The 24,112-nt window shown below is 44.4% G+C and overlaps 1 protein-coding gene across 4 annotated transcripts in view; it reads right to left on the reverse strand.

The window, feature by feature from the left end:
- pam (peptidylglycine alpha-amidating monooxygenase) overlaps window positions 1-24,112 on the reverse strand; it is a 398,693-nt gene that overhangs the window by 78,320 nt on the left and 296,261 nt on the right. For all 4 annotated transcript variants that reach the window (XM_070884267.1, XM_070884245.1, XM_070884252.1 and 1 more), the window contains 2 exons: window positions 15,771-15,847; window positions 14,958-15,061 (listed from right to left, as the gene is read on the reverse strand). In XM_070884267.1, the coding sequence (XP_070740368.1) occupies window positions 14,958-15,061; window positions 15,771-15,847 (181 nt within the window). The remainder of the gene's footprint in view (window positions 1-14,957; window positions 15,062-15,770; window positions 15,848-24,112) is intronic.

Consider the following 24,112-nt stretch of genomic DNA (forward strand, 5'->3'; position numbering starts at 1 on the left):
TCAGTTACGCTGGTGCAAAATGATTGGGAAAAAGGGGATTTTTAAGTTACGCCAGAAAAACCAAGTTACTCCAAAAAAGAACAGCAACTCCTGGCCAAAATTGAACCCATAGAGAGGAAAGCTTATATTACATATATAAATAGAAATAGCTGCACTAATTCTCCTAACTTAAGAAAGCTGCGGGAAAGCAGTGAATAGAAGCCAGCTTATTCCTCATAAGAGCAAAAGAAATAAATATAATTAGAGGTGCTGTTTATAACCTGCTAATGTATCAAATAAGAAAACAGGACTCCTAAAAAGGTTACTATATAAATACAATATGCAATATTATATAATGGAAAATTGTTCAAATGACCTATTTTAACCTTCTGCTATGTTTTTAAACTTGTAAAAGAATAAAGGAGGTTGTGGCTGGAATTAGATTATAAGGAGGACATTACTGAGAAAAATTAATGTGATATCTAGAGATGGAACATCTGCAATCAAAGAGTATAATTAACTCCTGGAAATACTGAATTGCTGAAAAACAGTAAGCAAAAGGATCTTGAGGGTGGTTAAAATAAGATGGGATCAAATTTGTCATAAACAAGTTGGGTATAAATGCAGGTAGTGTAGCTGCTGTCTGGTAGAACAGATATCAGAAGAAGGGAGCTTTGAAGCCACTGTATTATCTCTGTTGTTTGCAAATTGGATAAATATACATTTCCATATTTTGCAGTGCTGATAATAAAGGCATTAAAGTCCTTTTTGTTGCAAGCTTGTTTATCTGGTGTCCAAAACCACAAGACTCCCATCATTGAAGTGAACAGAGACTTATCAGTGGGCTGTTCTCACACATTTAGTTGTATAGGTGAAGGCTAGGGAATGGTCATCACTTGCCCTCTGAAGTGAGGAAATAACCTAAAAATAGAGGGGTAAATACATCACAAAAAATAATTCAAAACTACCTAAGCTAGTCAAAATAACCCTAAATATAACAGCATTAAAACACAAAGCTTATTAAATGATATAATTATTAATAATTTTGGTTAGTAAATGTGAATATAGGCCCAGAACACACCAAAAATCTCATCAGATAACTTCCAGAAGTTTCCTTAGCAAATGCAATCAAAAGCATTTTAAGCATGTCTGTGTAGACAAAGAAATTACATTGATAGAATCCACGAGAATGTTGAGCAAGTCCAAGTAATGGCAGACACCGTTAGATGCCTTGCTACAACAAATCTGGGCCATTACTGCCTCTTTTCCTCAATAAACTATGAGGGATCTGGCAGATACATATACAGAACAAACACTCCTCCCTGAACTGCCAGGTGTTGTACTCAACAAGGGACACACGCGAAGCACAGATTTTTTAGATGACAGGAGTTGGTGCAGTTGCATCAGAAGACAAGTGGCTTCACTCAGTTTCTCTCCCCAGAGATACTGCCTGACCTGCTGAGTGTTTCCAGCATTTTCTGTTTTTATTTCAGATTTTCAGCATCCGTAGTATTTTTCTTTTGTTTCTTGTCTGAAACCTGTCGTGACATATATACTTGTTAAAAGACCAATGTCTGTCTTGTATTTTAATGGCGTTCCTGTTATTGTTGGAGCTTGCATAAGTAGGTGTCACAGGACGTGCCTCAGCACATTCCTCGAACATTTCGCCTAAGCTCAGATCCAGACAGCGTGAACCCGGAGGATTCTGAACAGCTCAGTCAAGCATAGGAAACAAAGTGGCTTTTTCCCTTTGGCAGAACTGTTTTGTTTTATCTTCTGTTTGCTCAAGGTTGCCAGGGTGAATAAATGAAAGCAGTATGACACTAGAACGAAAGTCACCATTGACGTATTTTCCAAGTAAACAGTCCACCTCCGCAAAACAGGTATCTGCTAGTGTTGCAATTGCTAATTAATCTTGGTACAGAATAAAGGACCATACATTAAATTAAAATCATTCTCCAAAGGTAGGAGCTCCTTCAATGAACATCAGTGCATGAATGATGTAAAGAAAAAAAAATTTACTGAGCCCATGTTAAATGATAAAAACCTATTGAACTTCTCAAAATGAAAACAGTAATTAAATTCAACAGCAAATTGTTCTGACGCCCAGAATCCTGCTGTGAAATTCTATATCGTAACCACGCATCTTTCATTGCCTTTGCAATTATTTCCATTAAAAAAAACTTGGATTATATTCATCTTTAATAATTGATTTAAATTTGTCATTAATAAGTTCCTTTCAACTATTGTTTGACCAATGTAGGTTTAAAGGAATGTCCTAGTCACAATTGTTGCAATTTTTGAGTCAATTTTTAAACACTGAAAACATGGCTGTGGTGGTCTTAACGAGTTGCAGTGAATGATGAAACATAATGGTACCCCCCGCAATATTGATGAATGTGAAAGGAATGGCTTGGGCATTGTAGGGATGCTTTATGGTTTTGGTGTGAGGTGGCACCAACCTGGTGCATCATGTGGCAACCAGGGTGTACAGCATCAAGTGAAGTAAATCTGGCCATGGTGAGGCCATCCCTGGCCTCCCATGCAGCGATGTGGTCGGGTGCTGATGCCCTTTGTCCTGTGCAGCGTCAGTTGATTGCGGAGAAGGTTGGTGTTGCTGATGTTGGGCCTGATCGTGGCGGGATTCTGAGGACCAAGGTGAGAGAGCATAAAGGGCACCCATGCTGATGGAATAGATGGGACCTTTCAGAGGGGTCGAGAGGTCGGGAGTTCCGAGAGGTCGGTGAAGATTTCAATTCTGACGAGTCGGGAGGTCAGTGAGTTGGGAGGTCGGCGAGTCGGTAAGGACCTGAGGTCGGCGAGTCGGAAAGGCCCCGAGGTCGGTGAGTCGGAAAGGCCCCGAGGTCGGTGAGTCGGGAGGTTGGTGAGTCAGTAAGGCCCTGAGGTTGGCGAGTCGGGAGGTGAGCGAGTTGATAAGGCCCTGAGGTCGGCGAGTCAGGAGGTGAGCGAGTCAGTAAGGCCCTGAGGTCGGCGAGTCGGAAAGGCCCCGAAGTCGGTGAGTCGGGAGGTTGGTGAGTCAGTAAGGCCCTGAGGTTGGCGAGTCGGGAGATGAGCGAGTCGGTAAGGCCCTGAGGTCGGCGAGTCAGGAGGTGAGCGAGTCAGTAAGGCCCTGAGGTCGACGAGTCGGAAAGGCCCTGAGGTCGGTGAGTCGGGAAGTCGGCAAATAGGTAGGCCGTGAGGTCGGCAAGTCGGTTGGCCCTGTGAGGTCGGCGAGTCAGGAGTTTGGATGCCTCAGAGGTTGGTGAGTGAGTTGCTAAGTAGGTCTCTTTTCTCTCTTTCTTTTAGGTTGGGAGTTCGGAGGCCGAGAGGTCAGGAGGCCACAGAGGTCGGTGAGTTCGGGAGGCCACAGAGGTCGGTGAGTTGGTAAGTAGCTCTCTTTTCTCTATTTCTTTTTAAGTAGATTTTAAACTAGATAAGGCTAACTAGAGGGATAGCAGTGCAGCTCAGTCCCATGGAGTGCACATCCTGCGGCATGTGGGAAGTCCTGGACGCTTCGCGCAGCCTAGACAACCATGTGTGCAGGAGGTGTCTCCAGCTTCAACTGTTTGAGCTCCTCGTTTCGGAGCTGGAGCAGCGGGTGAAGTCAATAAGGTGCATCCACGAGGCTGAGAACTATGTGGATAGCACGTTTCAGGAGGTGGTCACCCCGCAGTTTAAAGGCATGTAGGTAGAGAGGAAGTGGGTGACCACCAGACATAGTAAGAATGCTAGGCAGGTAGCGCAGGAGTCCCTGTGAGTCCATCTCACTTTCAAACCAATATTCACTTCTGAGTATCGGTAAGGATGATGCTGCCTCTGGGGAGTGCAGCCAGAGCCAATTCCAAGGCACCACGGGTGGCTCAGTTGCACAGGGGGGAGGGACGAAGAACAAAAGAGCCCTAGTGATAGAGGATTCTATAGTTAGGGGAACGGACAGGCGTTTCTGCGGCTGTAGACGTGACCTTTGAATGGTTTTGTGCCTCCCTGGTGCCAGGGTTAAGGATGTCACAGAGCGGACGCAGGGCATCCTGGGGGGGGGGGGGGGGGGAGGAGGGTGAACAGCTAGAGGTCGTGGTCCATATCGGGACCAATGACATAGGTAAAATAAGGGATGAGGTCCTACAGGAAGAATTCAAGGAGCTAGGAAGAAAATTAAAGGGTAGGACCTCAAAGGTAGTAATCTCCCTTTGCCACGTGCGAATGAATATAAGAATAGAAGGATAGAGAGGATGAACATGTGGCTGGAAAGTTGGTGTAGGAGGGAGGGCTTTAAATTCTTTAGGCTTTGGGACCGCTTCTGGGGGAGATGGGACCTGTACAAACCGGACGGGTTGCACTGCAACAGCGTCGGGACCAATGTCCTCGCGGGGAGTTTTGCTAGTGCTGTTGGGGAGAGTTTAAACTAGCTTGGCAGGGGGATGGGAATCTGAGAACGAATTCAAATGGGAAGGAAGTGAAGCAGAAATTGGATAGCAAGAATCTAGAAAGTGAATCTGTAAGACAGAGGATACAGGGCTTAGTATGTAGTAAGCAAGGAGTACTTCCTGTGCTGAATGGTATATACTTTGATGCAAGGAGTATAGCAAATAAATTGGATGAGCTAAGAGCACAGGTAGACACTTGGGAGTATGACATTATAGCCATTACAGAAACATGGCTGAAAGAGGGGCAGGTTTGGCAGATCAATATTCTTGGCTACAGGATTTTTAGACAAGATAGAGAGGGGGGTAAAAAGGGGTTGCTGTACTGATTAAAGAAACTATTACAGCAGTGAGGAGGGATTGTATGTTAGAGGGATCATCAAATGAGGCCATATGGGTCGAATTGAAAAATAAAAAAGGGGCGATCACACTGCAGGGCATTTATTACAGACCCCCAAACAGTGGGAGGGAGATAGAGGAGCAAATATGTAGGCAAATTGCTGTGAAGTCCAAAAAACAAAGGGAAGTAATAGTAGGGGATTTAACTATCCAAATATTGATTGGGACAAATTTAGTGTGAAGGGTATAGAGGTGCGGAATTCTTGAAATGCATTCAAGAGAACTTTATTAGTCAGCCCAACACGAGAGGGGGTGGTCTTGGATTTAGTTTTGGGAAATGAAGCTTGGCAGGTTGAAGGGGTATTAGTGGGAGAGCACTTGGGTGCCAGTGACCATAATTCAGTCAGATTCAAGTTGGTTATGGACAAGGACAAGAATAGGCCTGGAATAAAAGTTCCGAATTGGGGAAAAGCTAATTTTGCTAAATTAAGGAGTGATTTGGCCATGGTGGACTGGAAACAGCTATATGTGCGTAAATCAGTGTTGGAACAGTGGGAGACATTTAAGGAGGAGATCTGGAAGGCTCAGGCCAAACATGTGCCTTTAAAGAATAAAGCTGGGAAAAATAATTCTAGAGCCCCCTGGATGTCTAGGGTTACAGGGGAGGATTAAGAAAAAAAGGGACGCTTATGTCATATATCAACGGCTAAATACTATAGAATCTTGAGGAATATAGAAAGTTAAGAGACAAAATTAAAAACGATATTAGGAATGCTAAGAGAGATCACGAGAAATTCTTGGCCAGTAAAATTAAGGAAAATCCTAAGATGTTCTATAAATAGATTAAGAGTAAGAGGGTAACTAAAGAAAGGGTGGGCCTATTAGAGACAATGAGGGTAATCTTTGTGTGGAGGCAGATGATGTTGATAGGGTTCTTAACGAATACTTTGCATCTGTTTTCACAAAGGAAAGGGGCATTGCAGATACTGCTATCGAGGAGGAGTGTGATGTTCTGGATGAAATAAATATAGTGAGAGAAGAAGTATTAAGGGGTTTAGCAGCTTTGAAAGTAGATCAGTCCCCAGGCCCAGATGAAATGCATCCCAGACTGTTGAGCGAAGTAAGAGGAAATAGCAGAGGCCTTGACCATCATTTTCCAGTCCTCTTTGGATCTGGGCATGGTGCCGGAAGATTGGAGGACTGCTAATAAAGTACCCTTGTTTAATAAGGGAGAAAGGGATAGGCCGAGTAATTACAGGCCTGTCAGCCTAACCTCAGTGGTGGGAAAATTATTAGAAAAAAATCCTAAAAGATAGGATAAATCTGCATTTGGAAAGGCAAGGATTAACTAGGGACAGTCAGCACGGATTTGCTAAGTGAAGATCATGTTTGACTAACCTGATTGAATTTTTTGAGGAGGTAACCAAGAGGGTCGATCAGGGTAGTGTGTACGATGTAGTATATATGGACTTTAGCAAAGCTTTTGATAAGGTCCCACGTGGTAGACTGGCCATGAAGGTTAAAGCCCAAGGAGTATAGGGCAAAGTGTCAAGTTGGATCCAAAATTGGCTTGGAGGTAGGAAGCAAAGGGTAATGATTGATGGATGTTTTTGTGACTGGAAGGATGTTTCCAGTGGGGTTCCACAGGGCTCAGTACTGGGACCCTTGCTTTTTGTGGTATATACCAACGATTTAAATTTGATTAGGGAGTATGATTAAGAAGTTTGCAGACGACACTAAAATTGGCTGTGTGGTTAATAATGAAGAGGAAAGTCATGGGCTGCAGGAAGATATCAATCTACTGGTCAGGTGGGCAGAGCAGTGGCAAATGGAATTTAATTCAGAGAAGTGTGAGGTGATGCACTTTGGGAGGGCTAATAAGGAAAGGGTATACACATTAAGCAGTAGGCCACCTAATAGTGCAAATGAACAAAGGGACCTTGGAGTGCTTGTCCATAGATCCCTGAAAGTAGCAGGCCAGGTGGATAAGGTGGTTAAGAAGGCATACGGAATACTTGCCTTTATTGGCCGAGGCATAGAATATAAGAGAAGGGAGATTATGCTTAAATTGTATAATACTTTGGTTAGGCCACAGCTGGAGTATTGCGTGCAGTTCTGTCGCCATATTACAGGAAGGACGTGATTGCACTAAAGAGGGTGCAGAGGAGATTTACTAGGATGCTGCCTGGAATGGAGAATCTTAGTTATGAGGACAGATTGGATAGGCTGGGTTTGTTCTCAATGGAACAGAGGAGGTTGAGAGGAGACATTGAAGTGTACAAAATATTGAGGGGCCTGGACATAGTGGATAGTAAGGGTCTATTTCCATTGGTGGAGGAGTCTATTATGAGGGGGCATAGTTTTAAGGTGGTTGGTGGAAGGTTAAGAGGGGATTTGAGGGGGGGAGGCTTCTTTATGCAGAGGGCTGTGGGGATTGGAACTCGCTGCCTGGAAGAGTGGTGGATGCAGAAACCCTCACCACTTTTAAGAGATAGTTGGATGGGCACTTCATATGTTGGCCTTCATAGCTAGGGGATTTGAGTATAGGAGCAGGGAGGTCTTACTTCAAGTTGTACAGGGCCTTGGTGAGGCCTCACTTGGAATATTGTGTTCAGTTTTGGTCTCCTAATCTGAGGAAGGACGATCTTGCTATTGAGGGAGTGCAGCGAAGGTTCACCAGACTGATTCCCGGGATGGCAGGACTGACATATGAGGAGAGATTGGATCGACTGGGCCTGTATTCTCTGGAGTTTAGAAGAATGAGAGGGGATCTCATAGAAACATATAAAATACTGACGGGATTGCACAGGTTAGATGCAGGAAGAATGTTCCCGATGTTGGGGAAGTCCAGAACCAGGGGACACAGTCTAAGGATAAGGGGGAAGCCATTTGGGACCGAGATGAGGAGAAACTTCTTCACTCAGAGAGTTGTTAACCTGTGGAATTCTCTGCCGCAGAGAGTTGTTGATGCCAATTCGTTGGATATATTCAAGAGGGAGTTAGATACGGCCCTTACGGCCAAAGTGGTCAAGGGGTATGGAGAGAAAGCAGGGAAGGGGTAGTGAAGTGATGATCAGCCATGATCTTATTGAATGGTGGTGCAGGCTCGAAGGGCCGAATGGTCTACTCCTGCACCTATTTTCTATGTTTCTAGGTTAAAGTGCAGTAACCTGCAGAGTTACAGACCTAGAGCTGGTAACTGGGATGAGACTGGATGACCTTTTGTTGGACGGAGCAGATATAATGGTAAGTACTGCAGGGAATAGAATACGGCCAGGGTGATCTCTTGGACTAGTTTCTATCGCCTGAATGGGTTGGAGAGGAATTTTCCCAGATTTTTTCTCCCGAAATTGGCCTGGGTTTTTATCTGTTTTTTGCCTCTCCCAGGAGATCACATGGATCCGGTTGGGGTGGAGTGTTGACTGTTTTAGTATAAGGGGTATCACAGTTGTGGTGATGTGGACTGGTTGGGCTGGGTGCTCTTTGCCTTTCCGTCATCGTTCACAGGTTTATAAGTAACCTTTCGGGCTGCTGACCAAGGGCCGTGTGGCTCTTTGTCGGCCAGCGCGGACACGATGAGCCGAAATGGCCTCCTTCTGTACTATGTTTCTGTGGCAGGTGAAGTCGAGATGACAGAAGCAATCTATTAATGGTGAGAACAGTACTGAGGTCAGACTGGATGGAGACTTATGTAAAGACTTTCAGCATGGTGAATATGTTGTGAAAATGCAGTGAGGATCGGCTTGTGGCTGAGGGATGTTATCCCTGTAAGGTGGGAGCTTTTACTTCATATTTGAATCTGTCAACTCAACAGCTGATTCAATGGCTACTGAACTCCCGCCTCAGCTTAACAGACGTGATTACCGACCAGCATAGACCCCGTGGGTGAGCTGTCAAATGCAAAAGGCCAGCTGAAAACCATTCTTAAATAGCTCTTCACAAGCCACTAATTTCCTGAATTTGGCACCGCATACTAGTCATCTTCCAGATATAGGACATTGAACAACAAACTCCCACAGGATTCTGTCCTGGCCCACGTGTTAGTCAACGTTTCAACCAGTGACCTACTTGGAGTGCCACAAGTTCATATACGCTGATGACATTGCCTTGGCCTGACAAAACATGAATCTGTCCATTACGGAGGAGACCCTAACCAGTGATTTAAAGGATGGAGGCCTACTTCCACTGATGGTGACTTTGGCCAAACCCGCAAAAGACTGTCACCTCGAAATTCCATCTCAGCATCCATCAAGCAAACCAAGCTTTGAATGTCTCCTTTTTCAGCGCTGAGGTAAACCATGCCAAAAAATCCTCCTATTTAGGAGTCTCGCTCGATCTTACCCAGTTGTATAGACAGCATCTCCAAAATCTTGGGAACAAACTGAAGAGTAGGGTTAAACTCGCTGGATCCAAATGAGGAGCAGATGCTCAAACCATCCGGATGGCAGCACTCACCCTGATGTACTCTATAGCAGAGTACTGCTATCCGGCATGGCTATGAAGTCCACGTCAAATCCGTTGATGCCCAGCTGAATTCTACTATGAGAATTATGGCCGGTACGCTTTTATCGACATAAACACCTTGGCTGCCCATGCTTGCAAACATCACACCACCACACCTATGCCGCAAATGCAACGGCTACATCAGCAAAGTCCAGGACGACTAGACGGCCATTTTGGACCTTCGCCGAAACCCTTCAGCGATCTCCCCTCAGTCTTGATGACCGATGATGAAATGCTTGGAAGAACTGTGACATAAGGAATGGATTCCTTATAGAGGACCCCACAGTAAAACCTGAAGGGATCAAACCTTCCTCGCAAACAGTGGTTAATCATCAACCGCCTCAGAACCGGACATGGTAGATGCTGCCATCTTCTCCATAGATGGAAGATTAAAGCATCCCCATCGTGCGACTGTGGAGTTCTTAATCATAGAATCATAGAATGGTTATAGCACGAAAGGCGGCCATTCGGCCCGTCGAGCTTGTGCCGGCTTTTTGCAAGAGCACCTCAAGCTAGTCCCACTACCCCGCCCTTTCCCCGTAGCCCTGCAATTTTTTTTCCATTCTGGTACTTATCCAACTTCCTCTCGTAAGCTGTGATTGAGTCTGCCTCCACCACCCTTTCAGGCAATGCATTCCAGATCCTAACCACTCGCTGTGTAAAAAAGTTTTTCTTATGTCGCCTTTGGTTCTTTTGCCAATCACCTTAAATGTGTGTCCATTGTTCTCAACCCTTCTGCCAATGGGAACAGTTTCTCTATCTACTCTGTTCAGACCCCTCATGATTTTGAACACCTCTGTCAAATCTCCTCTCAATCTTCTCTGCTTTAAGGAGAACAATCCCAGCGTCTCCAGTCTATCCACTTAACTGAAGTCCCTCATCCCTGGAATCATTCTCGCAAAACTTTTCTGCACCCTCTCAAAGGCCTACACATCCTTCCTAAAGTGCGATGTGCCAGAATTGGACACAATACTCTAGTTGAGGCCGAACTAGTGTTTTATAAAGGTTCATCATAGTTTCCATGCTTTTGTACTCTATTAGCTGGATTTTTGGCTTTTTGGATTTCCTGGGGGGGGGGGGGGGGTAAAAGTTTGCGCCTTCGCCTGGAGGTTTTGGCGAAAAAGCCATCTGGATGAGCGTTAGCGGTAAGCCAGGCGGTGCACGACTGAATTCGTACGTCCGCGCCAAAACTTTTGCCGTTAAAGGAGGTGGCCATTTTGCGCATGCGCAATGATTTTTTTCCCCGGTTGTAAATGCTGATGCAGGGCACGGCAGCTTATAAACGGCCCCACTTCAGTCACTCCTGCTGCGATGGCAGAGTCTGAGGGAAGGCTGTGTGCCAGGCGCTTCAGTAATGAGGCAAGTGAGGCCTTAGTCCACGCAGCGTAGATGAGGTGGTCCTCACTCCATCTTGCTGGGCGGACCAGACCACTCCCTCCTGTGTTTAAATGACTATGGAGGGAAATAGCGCAGGAGGAGTCTGCTGCAGACAGACACAGTGCCCAGGACTGGCACACAGTGTTGGAAAAAGTTCAACGACCTTAGGAGGCTCGTCAGATTGAGTACCATTTGCATCTATGTATGCCTCCATGACTTCTAACATTAATCTCACACACTATGAAGTTTGTCATGCATATGGTCCCTCTCAACACTATGTGGGTTGGCTTTCACCATGCATAAGAAAGATGAAGGCTTACTTCGGCACCCATTGGCTTTTAATGATCCATGCACAGTAACTCTCATTCACATAATTCCTCGCAACTCCAACTGCTGCTATGCCTTTCTGAAAGATCATTTGCAGCCCCCATGTTAGATCCCTCTAACCTGTGAACAAATACTGACGAAGCACATGCAACACCCAAACAGATTGAACAGAATCAACACAAGAGTCACACAGTATCACCTATTGTACTCTGGTAGGCATATGTGCCACAACAACAGAGAAACCCTTTCTGGGCCCTTTCTATTTTTCTCTTTGCAGTCCAAACACTCCCATAATAGGAGGGAGGAGCTGCAGACAGGCGGTGGTCCGCCTCAACCAATCCCCTTGACCGATGTCGAGAAAAGGGTATCAACCCTCATCGGAGTCCCAGATTGGGCAGTTGTTGGGGGCGATGCTGAGCCCCCTTCGAGTAACTCAAGAGACTGCATTGAGAGATATTATGGAGTTGTGACGGGCCTTCAAATGAACATGTGTCACCTTCCTCATATCACCCTGCCCTCTCCCCTGCTGCTTATTCACTCGTCTGATGTTTTCTACTTCCAGATGACCAACCAGAGGTGCAGCATCCCTCGAGGGACACCTCCATGTCAGGCCATGGTGGAGACGACGATGGTGGGAGGGGAGGAGACTGACCTGGCGGAGTATGAGAGCCCACCAGTTGCCCCATCGGGACTAAGTTCATCTGGGGACGATGCTGACTTCCCGGGGTTTGAGGAGTCGGAGGCTCCTGGCCCCAGTGGCGTACAGCAACGCAGTGCCAGGGTGGAATCTCTGGAGGGTGAGTCGGCAAAGTCAGTCTGCTCAAAGACAGGCAGGCGTGGAGTTGGACCTGGTGGAAATGTCCAGGGAAATCACAGGAATGCACCATGAGCTGATGGATGCATTGGGGCGGATCCCAGCGAGCATCGACAAGCTCACTGCGACTGTTGCGGAGGCAGCGTCGCAGATTGTCTCTGCAAGTTGTGAGTCCAGCGAGGCCATCATTGCCCACACAGAGAGGCTGGTGGCCTCGAGCAGCGACAGTGGAGTTCCAGTGTGTGGCGTGTGCCATTGATCACGACGCAGACTTGAGCGCATCGCAGGCACAAGCTTTGCTTCAGCTTGGCAAGTGATGTAGTCCATGTCTGCTTCCATACTCTCTGCGTTCCCCACTATCCAACGGGGAAGTGACGATGCCAAAGCAGGTCAGCAAGTTGTGGGGACACATCGTGCTCCGGTTGTTATGGCCCAGTCCTGTCGGAGAGTCAGTGGCTCGCTGGAAATGGGAGGTGCTGTCATTCCTCAGGATGACAGCATTCCGGATCCCACCACTTACTTGTCAACCATGCACTAAACCCTCCCCAACAGCACTAGCAAACCTCCATGCAAGGATATTGGTACCGGCTCTGTTGAGGTGCAACCCATTCGGCCTGTACAGGCACCAAGAGTAATGCAGAGATTAATACCTTTGAGGTCCTGCTTTTAATCTCTTTCCTAGCTCCCTAAAATCTGCCGACAGGACCTCATTTCTCCTTCTACCTGAGTAGGTGGGAAAGTATCAGTTGCAAATTGGTCACAATATTCATCTGCTTTTCCCTCTTATTCTTCTGCAGCACATACAATTTGTCATCAAAACACATGATGACGCCCTCATGTTACCTTTGTACTGAAAATATAATGATACCTGTGCTCCTCAGCTACCTATACTGTCCTCTCTTCCTCATGTGCAACAGCAATGAGCAGAGGAACAGGAGAGAAACCAAGCTTCTCTGCTTCAGGACCTGTCAGCACCACTTCACACACATTGACAATCACGCTCCCTCTTCCAAACACCAGCCCAGACACACATACTTGAGAGGCTTTAGTTAATGAGCCAGAGAACGATTAACAGGCTGTTGCACAGAATACGTATGGGCAAGGGGAGCTTGTGATAGGAGACAAGACAGAGCTTGTTGGCCGGAGGATCAGAAGGCTTACTAAGGCTCTCTATCTAGCTTTCAAAAGAAGGATGCGTATCTACTGGAGACACTGCAAGAATGTGCAGCAGGTGGGATCAGTTGCGGTCTGCTCACTTCAGCGACACCATGGCGGATGTGTGCGTGGCACTGCAACCTACCCTGGAGCACTTGGCAGCGCCAGACCAATTAGCAGTGGGAACCCCCAATACAGAGCCTCCAATAGCAGTCCTTGTTTCTGCAATGAAGGTACCTATTGCTGCCATAGAAGTCTCAGGGCAGATTGGAGAAAGCCAAGACTGGGATACAGAGAAGGATGTCTCAGCATTTCAACCATTTAATTTGCAGCATTCAGCCTGCTTTCCCCACAGGTTAATAGCCATGCAAAGCCAGTGCTCAGCACCAGTGGAATTGCAGGTATGCATTCCGATAATGATGTTGTCTCTCAGGATTGTATTATGTGCATGTCCTCTTGCCAGCCCCTCCGATACCTACAAATATGGAAGGAAAGATACAAGCTGCCTTTGCAGCAGCACAGGAAATGTAGCCTGCAGCAAGTTTCTCTCGGGACTCAGCTGTGAAATCTGTGTCTGCAAGCATTTAATTCCTGTTGTCACATTTTTGTTATACTTCTTTTGTCAGCCTATCCCATTATAAATTCCCATGTCCACATTTATAATGGGAACACTTACGTAACCTTGTTGTGTTGATAGTGCAATTGCAGGTGGCTCTGGAATAGTTTACTGAGCTGTCAGTGTCAGCTCTGCTGCCTACATGCTTTTTTCCCCCAAATGATTTTTCCTTTTAGGTTAGTGAGCTTTTAATTTACTATTAAACTTTTAAAATTGATACTTCTGAAGATTTTATTCCTCCCTCCCTCTAGATTTTAATCACACCCCACCTCTATTGTGAGAGTTGAACAACACTGTCTCTTGAGGCCTCCTCTGCACACAAACGCTCCCCTTGTGAAATTCAAAGCTTATTTACTTAAATGATCAAGTAACTGTGATTACTGAAATTGTACATAAATGAACATGGATCTTTTCCTCATCAAAATTGCACTTTCCAGTCATATGGGCAATATAAACTATTATAAGCCATGGCATAATATTCAAAAAAACAATTTATTCCCCAATAACATTGAGGGTATCTTAAATGTTTTTCAAAAGAAAATCTGGATATCTTGAGCAATTAAGATAAATGAAGCCAACCCCAAAAGTATACCAAAAGATCTGGGCTGAGATTGCAGAGGTTGTGTCGTCGGCGACACACAAGATCCGTGAGGCCAAGCAGTGCCGCAAGCGCTGGAATGACCTTGTCGGTTCCGGCAGAGCAAGCATTACATTTATTAATATTTATATTTATATAATTGTAATTGTAAGTGTTAGGAGGCAATAAATTCAGATTTGATGTATTGCAGTTAGACCGGTAATGTTTTACTCCAAACCTACATTTCTGGTGCACTAATTTTCCGACTAAAACCATAAAATAAATTCAATTAGTCCACAGTATGATAAGATGTTTGTTCAGATTTTCAAATCACCTTAAAAGAATTCCCAGATTAAAGCAAATCTCCCCAGAACTTGAAGCAGCCTTTTAAATGAAAAGTCCTCCGATTTACAAAATAGCATCCATACTGCTGGGTTAAGGTCAGGTGAGAGCTGCTTTTTTCCAGCGTTTTTTTGGGCGAGCGATATTTTCGGCAATATATGGGTGAAATGTTGAAAGTAATGCGCGGTGATATTATGGGCATTAGTTTTGTTTATTCTGAGCCTTTACGGCAAAAAAATATGGTTGGACAGTTTAATTATTTCTCGGCGTTATCTAGATGCCGAAAGCAAATCTTGGCGATAAATGGGCGTTAGTTTCCATTTTTTTGTGAAATGGCCGATATACTTCATCTCAGTGTTAATATGGACGTTAAGTGGGCAGTAGCGAAGCAAAACTGATGGAAAGTCTAGCCCTAAGGACCTTGCATTTTCAGAAGTAAGATATACAATTAATTTTTGAAATAAAATATGTTACTCCTGCTATTAAGTGGGTCAATTTGAGACGTACCCTATCCGTGTAACAGTTGTCCTTCCTTTGCCTGTGAAAACACATCTAGCTGTAATGGTATCACCATACTTAATATCCATTGGGTTTTCCACACGATAGAAAGCCTGAAAAAGATCCAAAGCAACATGTTAAAAAACAGTTTAATGGCAATGTTTTTAAAGGATTAATTGAAATAAATTTTAACTGGATAGCTTTTAAAGACAATGGCCCAGATTTTCACTGTCAACCTCCGCGTGAGTTTCATGAAGTTGCTGCATTTGCGCATCAATTACCAATTGAACTCGCTGCAAAAAATAGGGCTGGCAATTAATAGCATAAGGATGAGGAGATTTATGTTCCTGCAATGACAATCAACCTATCCAGCACAGAAAGGAAACAAGTTTAAACTGTGTGCATCTCATTTAGAAATTTTTAAAATTTAAAAATGTAAAATTTATTTTCTTACGTCTCCTTTCTGTTTCTTTTTTCCCTCTTAATCCAATCTTTCTTTCCTTCATTTTGTTTATCTTTCTGTACCTCATTTGACTCTAACTCACCGTCCTTCTCGGTCATTCTTCTCTTTCTTTCTCAATCCTTAAATCCCATTGATTAACGAGATAGACTGCTAGTCTCATTGTTCATCAAGGTCCCAGATGCCCTGTTGCCCTCGCAGTGCCGTTATCAACTCGCACTTCAAGAAACTTACAGGGCAAAACATTTTTGAATTGAAGGGTGAGAGAAAAAGTCGAACTAATGAGGAACACCACGGGGTGCCCACTCCAGCAAGATTTGGGCCAATATTTGCAGATTGTATGAATTCAGGAACAAACATACCTGCGGCAGTTGCGGATTCTGTCGACCAATTAATGTCCATTTTCCATCCCTTATTCTGTATCCACTAACCACCTGACCTAAAATTACAGAAATTATCAAATTTATAGTAATTGACATAATTTAAGTAAAAATGCACTTCAACATACATTGTACTTCAAAAAGGTTTTACTGGAAACGATGACCAAAGGTCAGTGAATTACAAATTGCATGTCTGGTTAACGTGTAGTCAGATGAGACAAAAACAACAACTGTGTTACACCAACACATGACTTTCTCTACTAAGTAGTGATGAAAATCAAATTCTATTTCCAGAAACTAGCTGTAGACTTGGAATGAACAGATTCATGTTCTTTTCATACCTAGTGATGACAGCATAGAAACATAGAAGAAACATAGAAAATAGGTGAAGGAGTAGGCCATTCGGCCGTTCGAGCCTGCACCACCATTCAATAAGATCATGGCTGATCATTCACCTCAGTACCCCTTTCCTGTTTTCTCTCCATACCCCTTGATCCCTTTAGCCGTAAGAACCATATCTAACTCCCTCTTGAATATATCCAACTGGCATCAACAACTCTCTGCGGTAGGGAATTCCACAGGTTAACCACTCTCTGAGTGAAGAAGTTTCTCCTCATCTCAGTCCTAAATGGCTTACCCCTTATCCTTAGGGCTGTGTCGTCTGGTTCTGGACTTCCCCAACATCGGGAACATTCTTCCTGCATCTAACCTGTCCAGTCCCTTCAGAATTTTATATGTTTCTATGAGATCTCCTCTCGTCCTTCTAAACTCCAGTCAATACAGACCCAGTCGATCCAGTCTCTCCTCATATGTCAGTCCTGCTATCCCTGGAATCAATCTAGTGAACCTTCGCTGCACTCCCTCAATAGCAAGATCGCCCTTCCTCAGATAAGGAGACCAAAACTGAACACAATATTAGAGGTGAGGCCTCACCAAGGCCCTGTACAACTGCAGTAAGACCTCCCTGCTCTTATACTCAAATCCCCTAGCTATGAAGGCCAACATACCATTTGCCTTCTTCACCACCTACTGTACCTGCATGCCAACTTTCAATGACTGATGTACCATGACACCCAGGTCTCGTTGCACCTCCCCATTTCCTAATCTGCCGCCATTCAGATAATATTCTGCCTTCGTGTTTTTGCCCCCAAAGTGGATAACCTCACATTTATCCACATTATATTACATCTGCCATGCATTTGCCCACTCACCTAACCTGTCCAAGTCACCCTGCAGCCTCTTAGCATCCTCCTCACAGCTCACACCGCCACCCAGCTTAGTGTCATCTGCAAACTTGGAGATATTACACTCAATTCCTTCATCTAAATCATTAATGTATATTGTAAATAGTTGGGGTGCCAGCACTGAGCCTGCGGCGCCCCACTAGTCACTACCTGCCATTCTGAAAAGGACACATTTATCCCGACTCTCTGCTTCCTGTCTGCCAACCAGTTCTCTATCCACGTCAGTACATTACCCCCAATACCATGTGCTTTAATTTTGCACACCCATCTCTTGTGTGGGACCTTGTCAAAAGCCTTTTGAAAATCCAAATACACCACATCCACTGGTTCTCCCTTGTCCACTCTACTAGTTACATCCTCAAACAATTCTAGATTTGTCAAGCAGGATTTCCATTTCATAAATCCATGCTGACTTGGACCGATCTTCTCACTGCTTTCCAAATGTACTGCTATTTCATCTTTAATAATTGATTCCAACATTTTCCCCACGACTGATGTCAAGCTAACCGGTCTATAATTATCCGTTTTCTCTCTCCCTCCTTTTTAAAAAAGTGGTGTTACATTAGCAACCCTCCATCCATAGGAACTGATCCAGAGTCGATAGACTGTTGGAAAATGATCACCAATGCATCCACTATTTCTAGGGCCACTTCCTTAAGTACTCTGGAATGCAGACTTTCAGGCCCTGGGGATTTATCAGCCTTCAATCCATCAATTTCCCTAACACAATTTCCCGCCTAATAAGGATTTCCTTCAGTTCCTCCTTCTCACTAGACCCTCGGTCTCCTAGTATTTCCGGAAGGTTATTTGTGTCTTCCTTCGTGAAGACAGAACCAAAGTATTTTTTCAACTGGTGTGCCATTTCTTTGTTCCCCATTATAAATTCACCTGAATCTGACTGCAAGGGATCTGCATTTGTCTTTACTAATCTTTTTCTCTTCACATATCTATAGAAGCTTTTGCAGTCAGTTTTTATGTTCCCAGCAAGCTTCCTCTCGTACTCTATTTTCCCCCTCCTAATTAAACCCTTTGTCCTCCTCTGCTGAATTCTAAATTTCTCCTAGTCCTCAGGTTTGCTGCTTTTTCTGGCCAATTTATATGCCTCTTCCTTGGATTTAACACTATCCTTAATTTCCCTTGTTAGCAGATAGGTTAAACAATTACCTGGGTTACACTGAGTATTAAAGACAGTTTAAGTAATCCTTTGATGTTGAAGTTCTTTCTTCATTAGCAATTTAAAAAATGCTAAAGAACGCGCATTTTGCATAATTGATTTAAAGTAATATATGAATGTATGTCTTAGACAGCAATATTTACAGTGCCATATTATACATGTACAATATTAACATTTCTAAATTAAACAGGGACATTAAATATTACCCTACTTATTCTCTTCCTTAACTATTTATGATCCAATTCTTGATGGTTTCAATATTGCTTTTTTATTTTCAAAAAGCGGGTTGCAAAACTTGCTAAGTTAAGGAGTGATTTGGTCATGGTGGACTGGAAACAGCTACTTGTGGGTAAATCAGTGTCGGAACAGTGGGAGGCATTTAAGGAGAAGATCCGGAAGGCTCAGGCCAAACATGTGCCCTTAAAGAAAAAGGGTGGGAAAAATAATTCTAGAGCCCCCTGGATGTTTAGGGACTTACAGGAGAGGATTAAGAAAAAAAGTGACGCTTATGTCACATATCAACGGCTAAATACTTTAGAATCTTGAGGAATATAGAAAGTTAAAGAGGCAAAATTAAAAAGGATATTTGGAAGGCTAAGAGAGAGCACGAGAAATTCTTGGCCAGTAAAATTAAGGAAAACCCTAAGATGTTCTTTAAATATATTAAGAGTAAGTGGGTAACTAAAGAAAGGATAGGGCCTATTAGAGACCATGAGGGTAATCTTTGTGTGGAGGCAGAAGATGTTGGGAGGGTTCTTAACGAATACTTTGTATCAGTTTTCACAAAGGAAAGGGGCAATGCAGATACTGCTATCCGAGGAGGAGTGTGATGTTCTGGATGAAATAAATATAGTGAGAGGGGAAGTATTAAGGGATTTAACAGCTTTGAAAGTAGATAAGTCCCCAGGCTCGGATGAAATGCATCCCAGGCTGTTGAGCCAAGTAAAAGAGGAAATAGCAGAGGCCTTGACCATCATTTTTCAGTCCTCTTTGGATCTGGGCATGGTGCCGGAGGATTGGAGGACTGCTAATGTTTAAGTCCCTTGTTTAACAAGGGAGAAAGGGATAGGCCGAGTAATTACAGGCCTGTCAGCCTAACCTCAGTTGTGGGAAAATTATTGGAAAAAATCGTGAAAGACAGGATAAATCTGCATTTGGAAAGGCAAGGATTAATTAGTGTCAGTCAGCACGGATTTGTTAAGGGAAGATCGTGTCTGATTAATCTGATTGCATTTTTTTGAGGAGGTAACCAAGAGGGTCGATGAGGGTAGTTCGTACGATGTAGTATATATGGATTTTAGCTAAGGTCCCACATGGTAGACTGGCCATGAAGGTTAAAGCCCATGGGATACAGGGCAAAGTGTCAAGTTGGATCCAAAATTGGCTTGGAGGTAGGAAGCAAAGGGTAATGATTGATGGATGTTTTTGTGACTGGAAGGATGTTTCCAGTGGGGTTCCACAGGGCTCAGTACTGGGACCCTTGCTTTTTGTGGTATATACCAACGATTTAAATTTGATTAGGGAGTATGATTAAGAAGTTTGCAGACGACATTAAAATTGGCTGTGTGGTTAATAATGAAGAGGAAAGTCATGGGCTGCAGGAAGATATCAATCCACTGGTCAGGTGGGCAGAGCAGTGGCAAATGGAATTTAATTCAGAGAAGTGTGAGGTGATGCACTTTGGGAGGGATAATAAGGAAAGGGTATACACATTAAGCGGTAGGCTACTTAATAGTGTAGATGAACAAAGGGACCTTGGAGTGCTTGTCCACAGATCCCTGAAAGTAGCAGGCCAGGTGGATAAAGTGGTTAAGAGGGCATACGGAATGCTTGCCTTTTTTGGCCGAGGCATAGAATATAATAGCAGGGAGGTTATTGAGGCCAGTTCGTTAAGATATATTCAAAAGGGAGTTAGATGTGGCCCTTACTGCTAAAGGGATCAAGGAGTATGGAGAGAAAGCAGGAATGGGGTACTGAAGTTGCATGATCAGCCATGATCATATTGAATGGTGGTGCAGGCTCGAAGGGCCGAATGGCCTACTCCTGCACCTATTTTCTATGTTTCTATGTTTATGCTTAAATTGTATAATACTTTGGTTAGGCCACAGCTGGAGTATTGCGTGCAGTTCTGTCGCCGTATTACAGGAAGGACGTGATTGCACTAGAGAGGGTGTAGAGGAGATTTACTAGGATACTGCCTGGAATGGAGAATCTTAGTTATGATGACAGATTGGATAGGCTGGGTTTGTTCTCATTGGAACAGAGGTTGAGAGGAGACCTCATTGATATGTACAAAATATTGAGGGGCCTGGACATGGTGGATAGTAAGGGTCTATTTCCATTGGTGGAGGGGTCTATTACGAGGGGGCATAGTTTTAAGGTGGTTGGTGGACGGTTTAGAGGGGATTTGGGGAGGGGGGGTGCTTCTTTACGCAGAGGGTTGTGGGGACCTGGAACTCGCTGCCTGGAAGAGTGGTGGATGCAGAAACCCTCACCACTTTTGAGAGATGGTTGGATGGGCACTTAAAGTGCAGTAACCTGCAGGGTTATGGACCTGGAGCTTGTAATTGGGATTAGACTGAATGACCTTTTGTTGGATGGTGCATATATAATCGTAAGTACTGCAGGGAATAGAATACAGCCAGGATGATCGCCTGGATGGGTCGGAAAGGAATTTTCCCAGATTTTTTTCTCCCTAAATTGGCCTGGGTTTTGATCTGGTTTTTGCCTGTCCCAGGAGATCACCCGGTTCGGGTGGAGTGTAGAATGTTTTAGTATGAGGGGTGTCGCAGTTGTGGTGAGGCGGATTGTTTGGGCTGGGTGCTCTTTGCCTTTCTGTCATTGTTCAAAGGTTTATATGTAAATCTTTAGGGCTGCTGACCTAGGGCCGTGTGGCTCTTTGTCGGCCGTGCGGACACGATGGGCTGGAATGGCCTCCTTCTGCGCTGTAAATTTCTATGTTTCTATTGTTGCAAATACGTTGAATGTGAACATACTCAAAAGGACTTTTGGATTACATAAATCCAATATTACTATGGACATCTCCATAGTGGTATTAGATTTTATAAGCAACAATTGAACTCAAATTTCAGCCCAGTAACTGTTCTGTGCAAACTAGTCATGCTTAATCTTAACATACTTAACAGTGTCGGCTGTGGCTCAGTGGGTAACACTCTTTAGGTGGGAGGGGCTAGGAGTGAGCAGGGATGGCTGATTACTGCAGGAGTTGAAATGAGTTTGTAAAAAGTTGGTGGTGAGTTTTGGGGGGTTTTTTTCTTCAAATTTTAGGGCCTTTTTGGCCCATAAAAATCAGACAGATGGCTGCTTAGGGGCTTGGGAGTGCCGGGCCCTTCAGAGGACAATGCTCCCAGGATGAATCTATCGGGGGAGAAAATAGTTTGAGAAGGGAGAATAAAAGGCCCAAAGATTTGGGATGGGACTCCAGGAGGTTTGGAAAAGAAAACACGGTGGTGGTTCACTGCCAGGATAAGGAGATGCGAGCTTGGGATATCAACCAGGCAATACATGAGGAATGCAGTGAGTCAAGCTGCTTTGCTTGCCGAACAAAGCTGAATGTTGAATTCAAAGGACGGTCAGTAGCCGAGAAGATGTGGAAAGACTTTTACTGAGCCTGAAGGTTGGTGAGAAGTACTTGGATGTATCTCTGCTGTATTATGAAGAGGTGGTGGTCTCATTTTTAAACCCGACGGTTTATGTTGAGGAAGATGTGTTGATTAAAAAAGTTGGTCATGGGACATTAAACTTTGCTCAGTAATAAAGAGGAGATACTATCCAGGAACGCGGGTAGCCAATGGAACCAGTTATGTAAAAGTGCGGTTCCCAGAGGGGGTGAAGTAATTATCCTACAGCATGAAATTCAAGACAATGGAAGGAGTGCAGTACTTTCGGGTTCTGCATGATAACCAGGTGAAGGTTTGCTATTACTGTCTTGGACCGTCTAGTAACAAACTGTCCAGACCTGTACTGTTATAACTGTGGCAAGTCTGAACACATCGCTCGGAACTGCAAGGCAGAGCTGTGCGGTTTGTCACAAAGGCCCCACCCTCTCTGAGTGTGAGGCAGATGGAAGCCCCTTGAGCGACGAGGAGATGGGAGAAGGAGGAGGTGTGAGTGGAGTAGCCAAAAGTGCGGAGCAGGCGGAGGACACAGCCGCCGAACAGAATGAGGAAAGAGCGCAAGAGGCAGGAAATTGTGGAGCAGACAACAGGATGGTGGAAAACACACCAAGTACGGTGGAAAAGGACAAAGTCAACGGAGGACATCCACAGGTCAAGGTCAGAGTCGAGCTATAATATGGCTCATCTCTCCCTAAAGAATCAGGCGTCCATGGGGAGAGCAGAGGCGGAAGCAAGCTAAGCGTAAGTACTCCAAAGAAAGACAGGGTGTCGTATATATCAGGGAGCAGGAGGGGCCAAGACAAGGAGAGGCAGGAGCCTTAAAGGGGCAGCAGGACTGGAGTGAGGAGACAAAGACGTCAAAAGGGAGCAAGATGGGTGAAGATGGACCATTGCCCCAGAGAGAGAAGAAATGGGGAGCAAGGGTCAGCGGTGAAGGTGAGACCGAAGGGATTGGCACTGTTGGAGAAACCATGTTAGCAGGAGGACTCTCTAAGGGAGATTATGTATCTGACGGGGAACAGTGACGGGAGATTAGAGAAGAGCTTGAGTGTGAGGAGTCAGAGGAGGATGGAGACATGGAATTGGGAGGTGGGGTGGCATCATATGGAAAGGGAAAGGTTAGTGAGGGTCAGAAGGAGGGAGAAGGAGCAGCTCCACGGCCTGAATCTAATGTAACTAAAAGGCTGAAACTGCAGGGAAAGTTCAAACAGGAGGTGAAAAAGAGCCGGAGGCTGCAAGAGTTAGCATCAGCTGCCCAAAGAGTTGGGAAGGAGCATGAGAGGAGGGAAGGACCAGAGATTAAATGATGGGGAAATTATCAGACACACTTATTAGGAGCAATGATTGCATTGATCTTGATCAATATGAATGGACTGAGGGGCGGGAAATTACAGCATTTGTTGCGGTGTTGTGTCGGAAAGAAACCTTTTGGGATGAGGATATCCTAGAAAGAGTTCGGAAGGGAGAAGTGTTTGCAATCTGTGCAAATAATAACCGTAGAGGGGGGCTGTTTTAGTGAGTTCGTCCATAAAAGAGAACGTTGCCGGTGGATTTTTACAGCTAAAGGTAAAAATGGAAGAATTGAATTGTGATCTCTAATATCTATGCACTGAATGACCATTGCAAGTGGTGAGAGTTTTTTCGGTGGTTATTCACAGAAGTGGCAGAGGCGGAATGCCCTTGTAGTGTGGGGGATTTTAATTTATTTTTTATCTCGGATGGACATTTCAGCCCAGATGATCTTTAAGGATGATAATTCCAGAGGGATGGTTGTAAAAATGATGGCAAATTTAAATTTGAGGCACTAATGGAGGGATCGGAACCCCATAAAAAAGGTGTTCTCTAGAAGAGATTGTGTGAGTGATGTTTTAAATCAGAGCCGAATAGATTTTGTGTTCATGCGAGAAGGGTTAAGTTCTGAGGTGATGGGAGATTTATTGTTTAAAAAAAAGTATTTTTTAGTGACCACTCGGCTTTGGTTCTTAAAATTAGGAATAGCAGAGTTAAGACCGGTCCAGGGTGTAGATTTTAAACAATTAATACCTGAAAGAAATTGCTTATAAAGAAGGGATTTACAAATTTAATAAAGAATGCTTGGAAAGAAAAAAAGAAAGTTTGGTGGGACAATTTCAAATATGAGGTAAAAGTTTTTCGGTATGTTATGGGAAGGAAAGGGCAACAGCTAACCGGCGTCGAGAAGAGAATATAAACAGAAGGTTTACAGATATCTGTTAAGAAGTTGACAGAGGGGATAAGGGAGCAGAGACT

This window comes from Pristiophorus japonicus, chromosome 1, assembly GCF_044704955.1.
Source record: "Pristiophorus japonicus isolate sPriJap1 chromosome 1, sPriJap1.hap1, whole genome shotgun sequence".
In the NCBI taxonomy this organism is placed as follows: Eukaryota; Metazoa; Chordata; class Chondrichthyes; family Pristiophoridae; genus Pristiophorus; species Pristiophorus japonicus.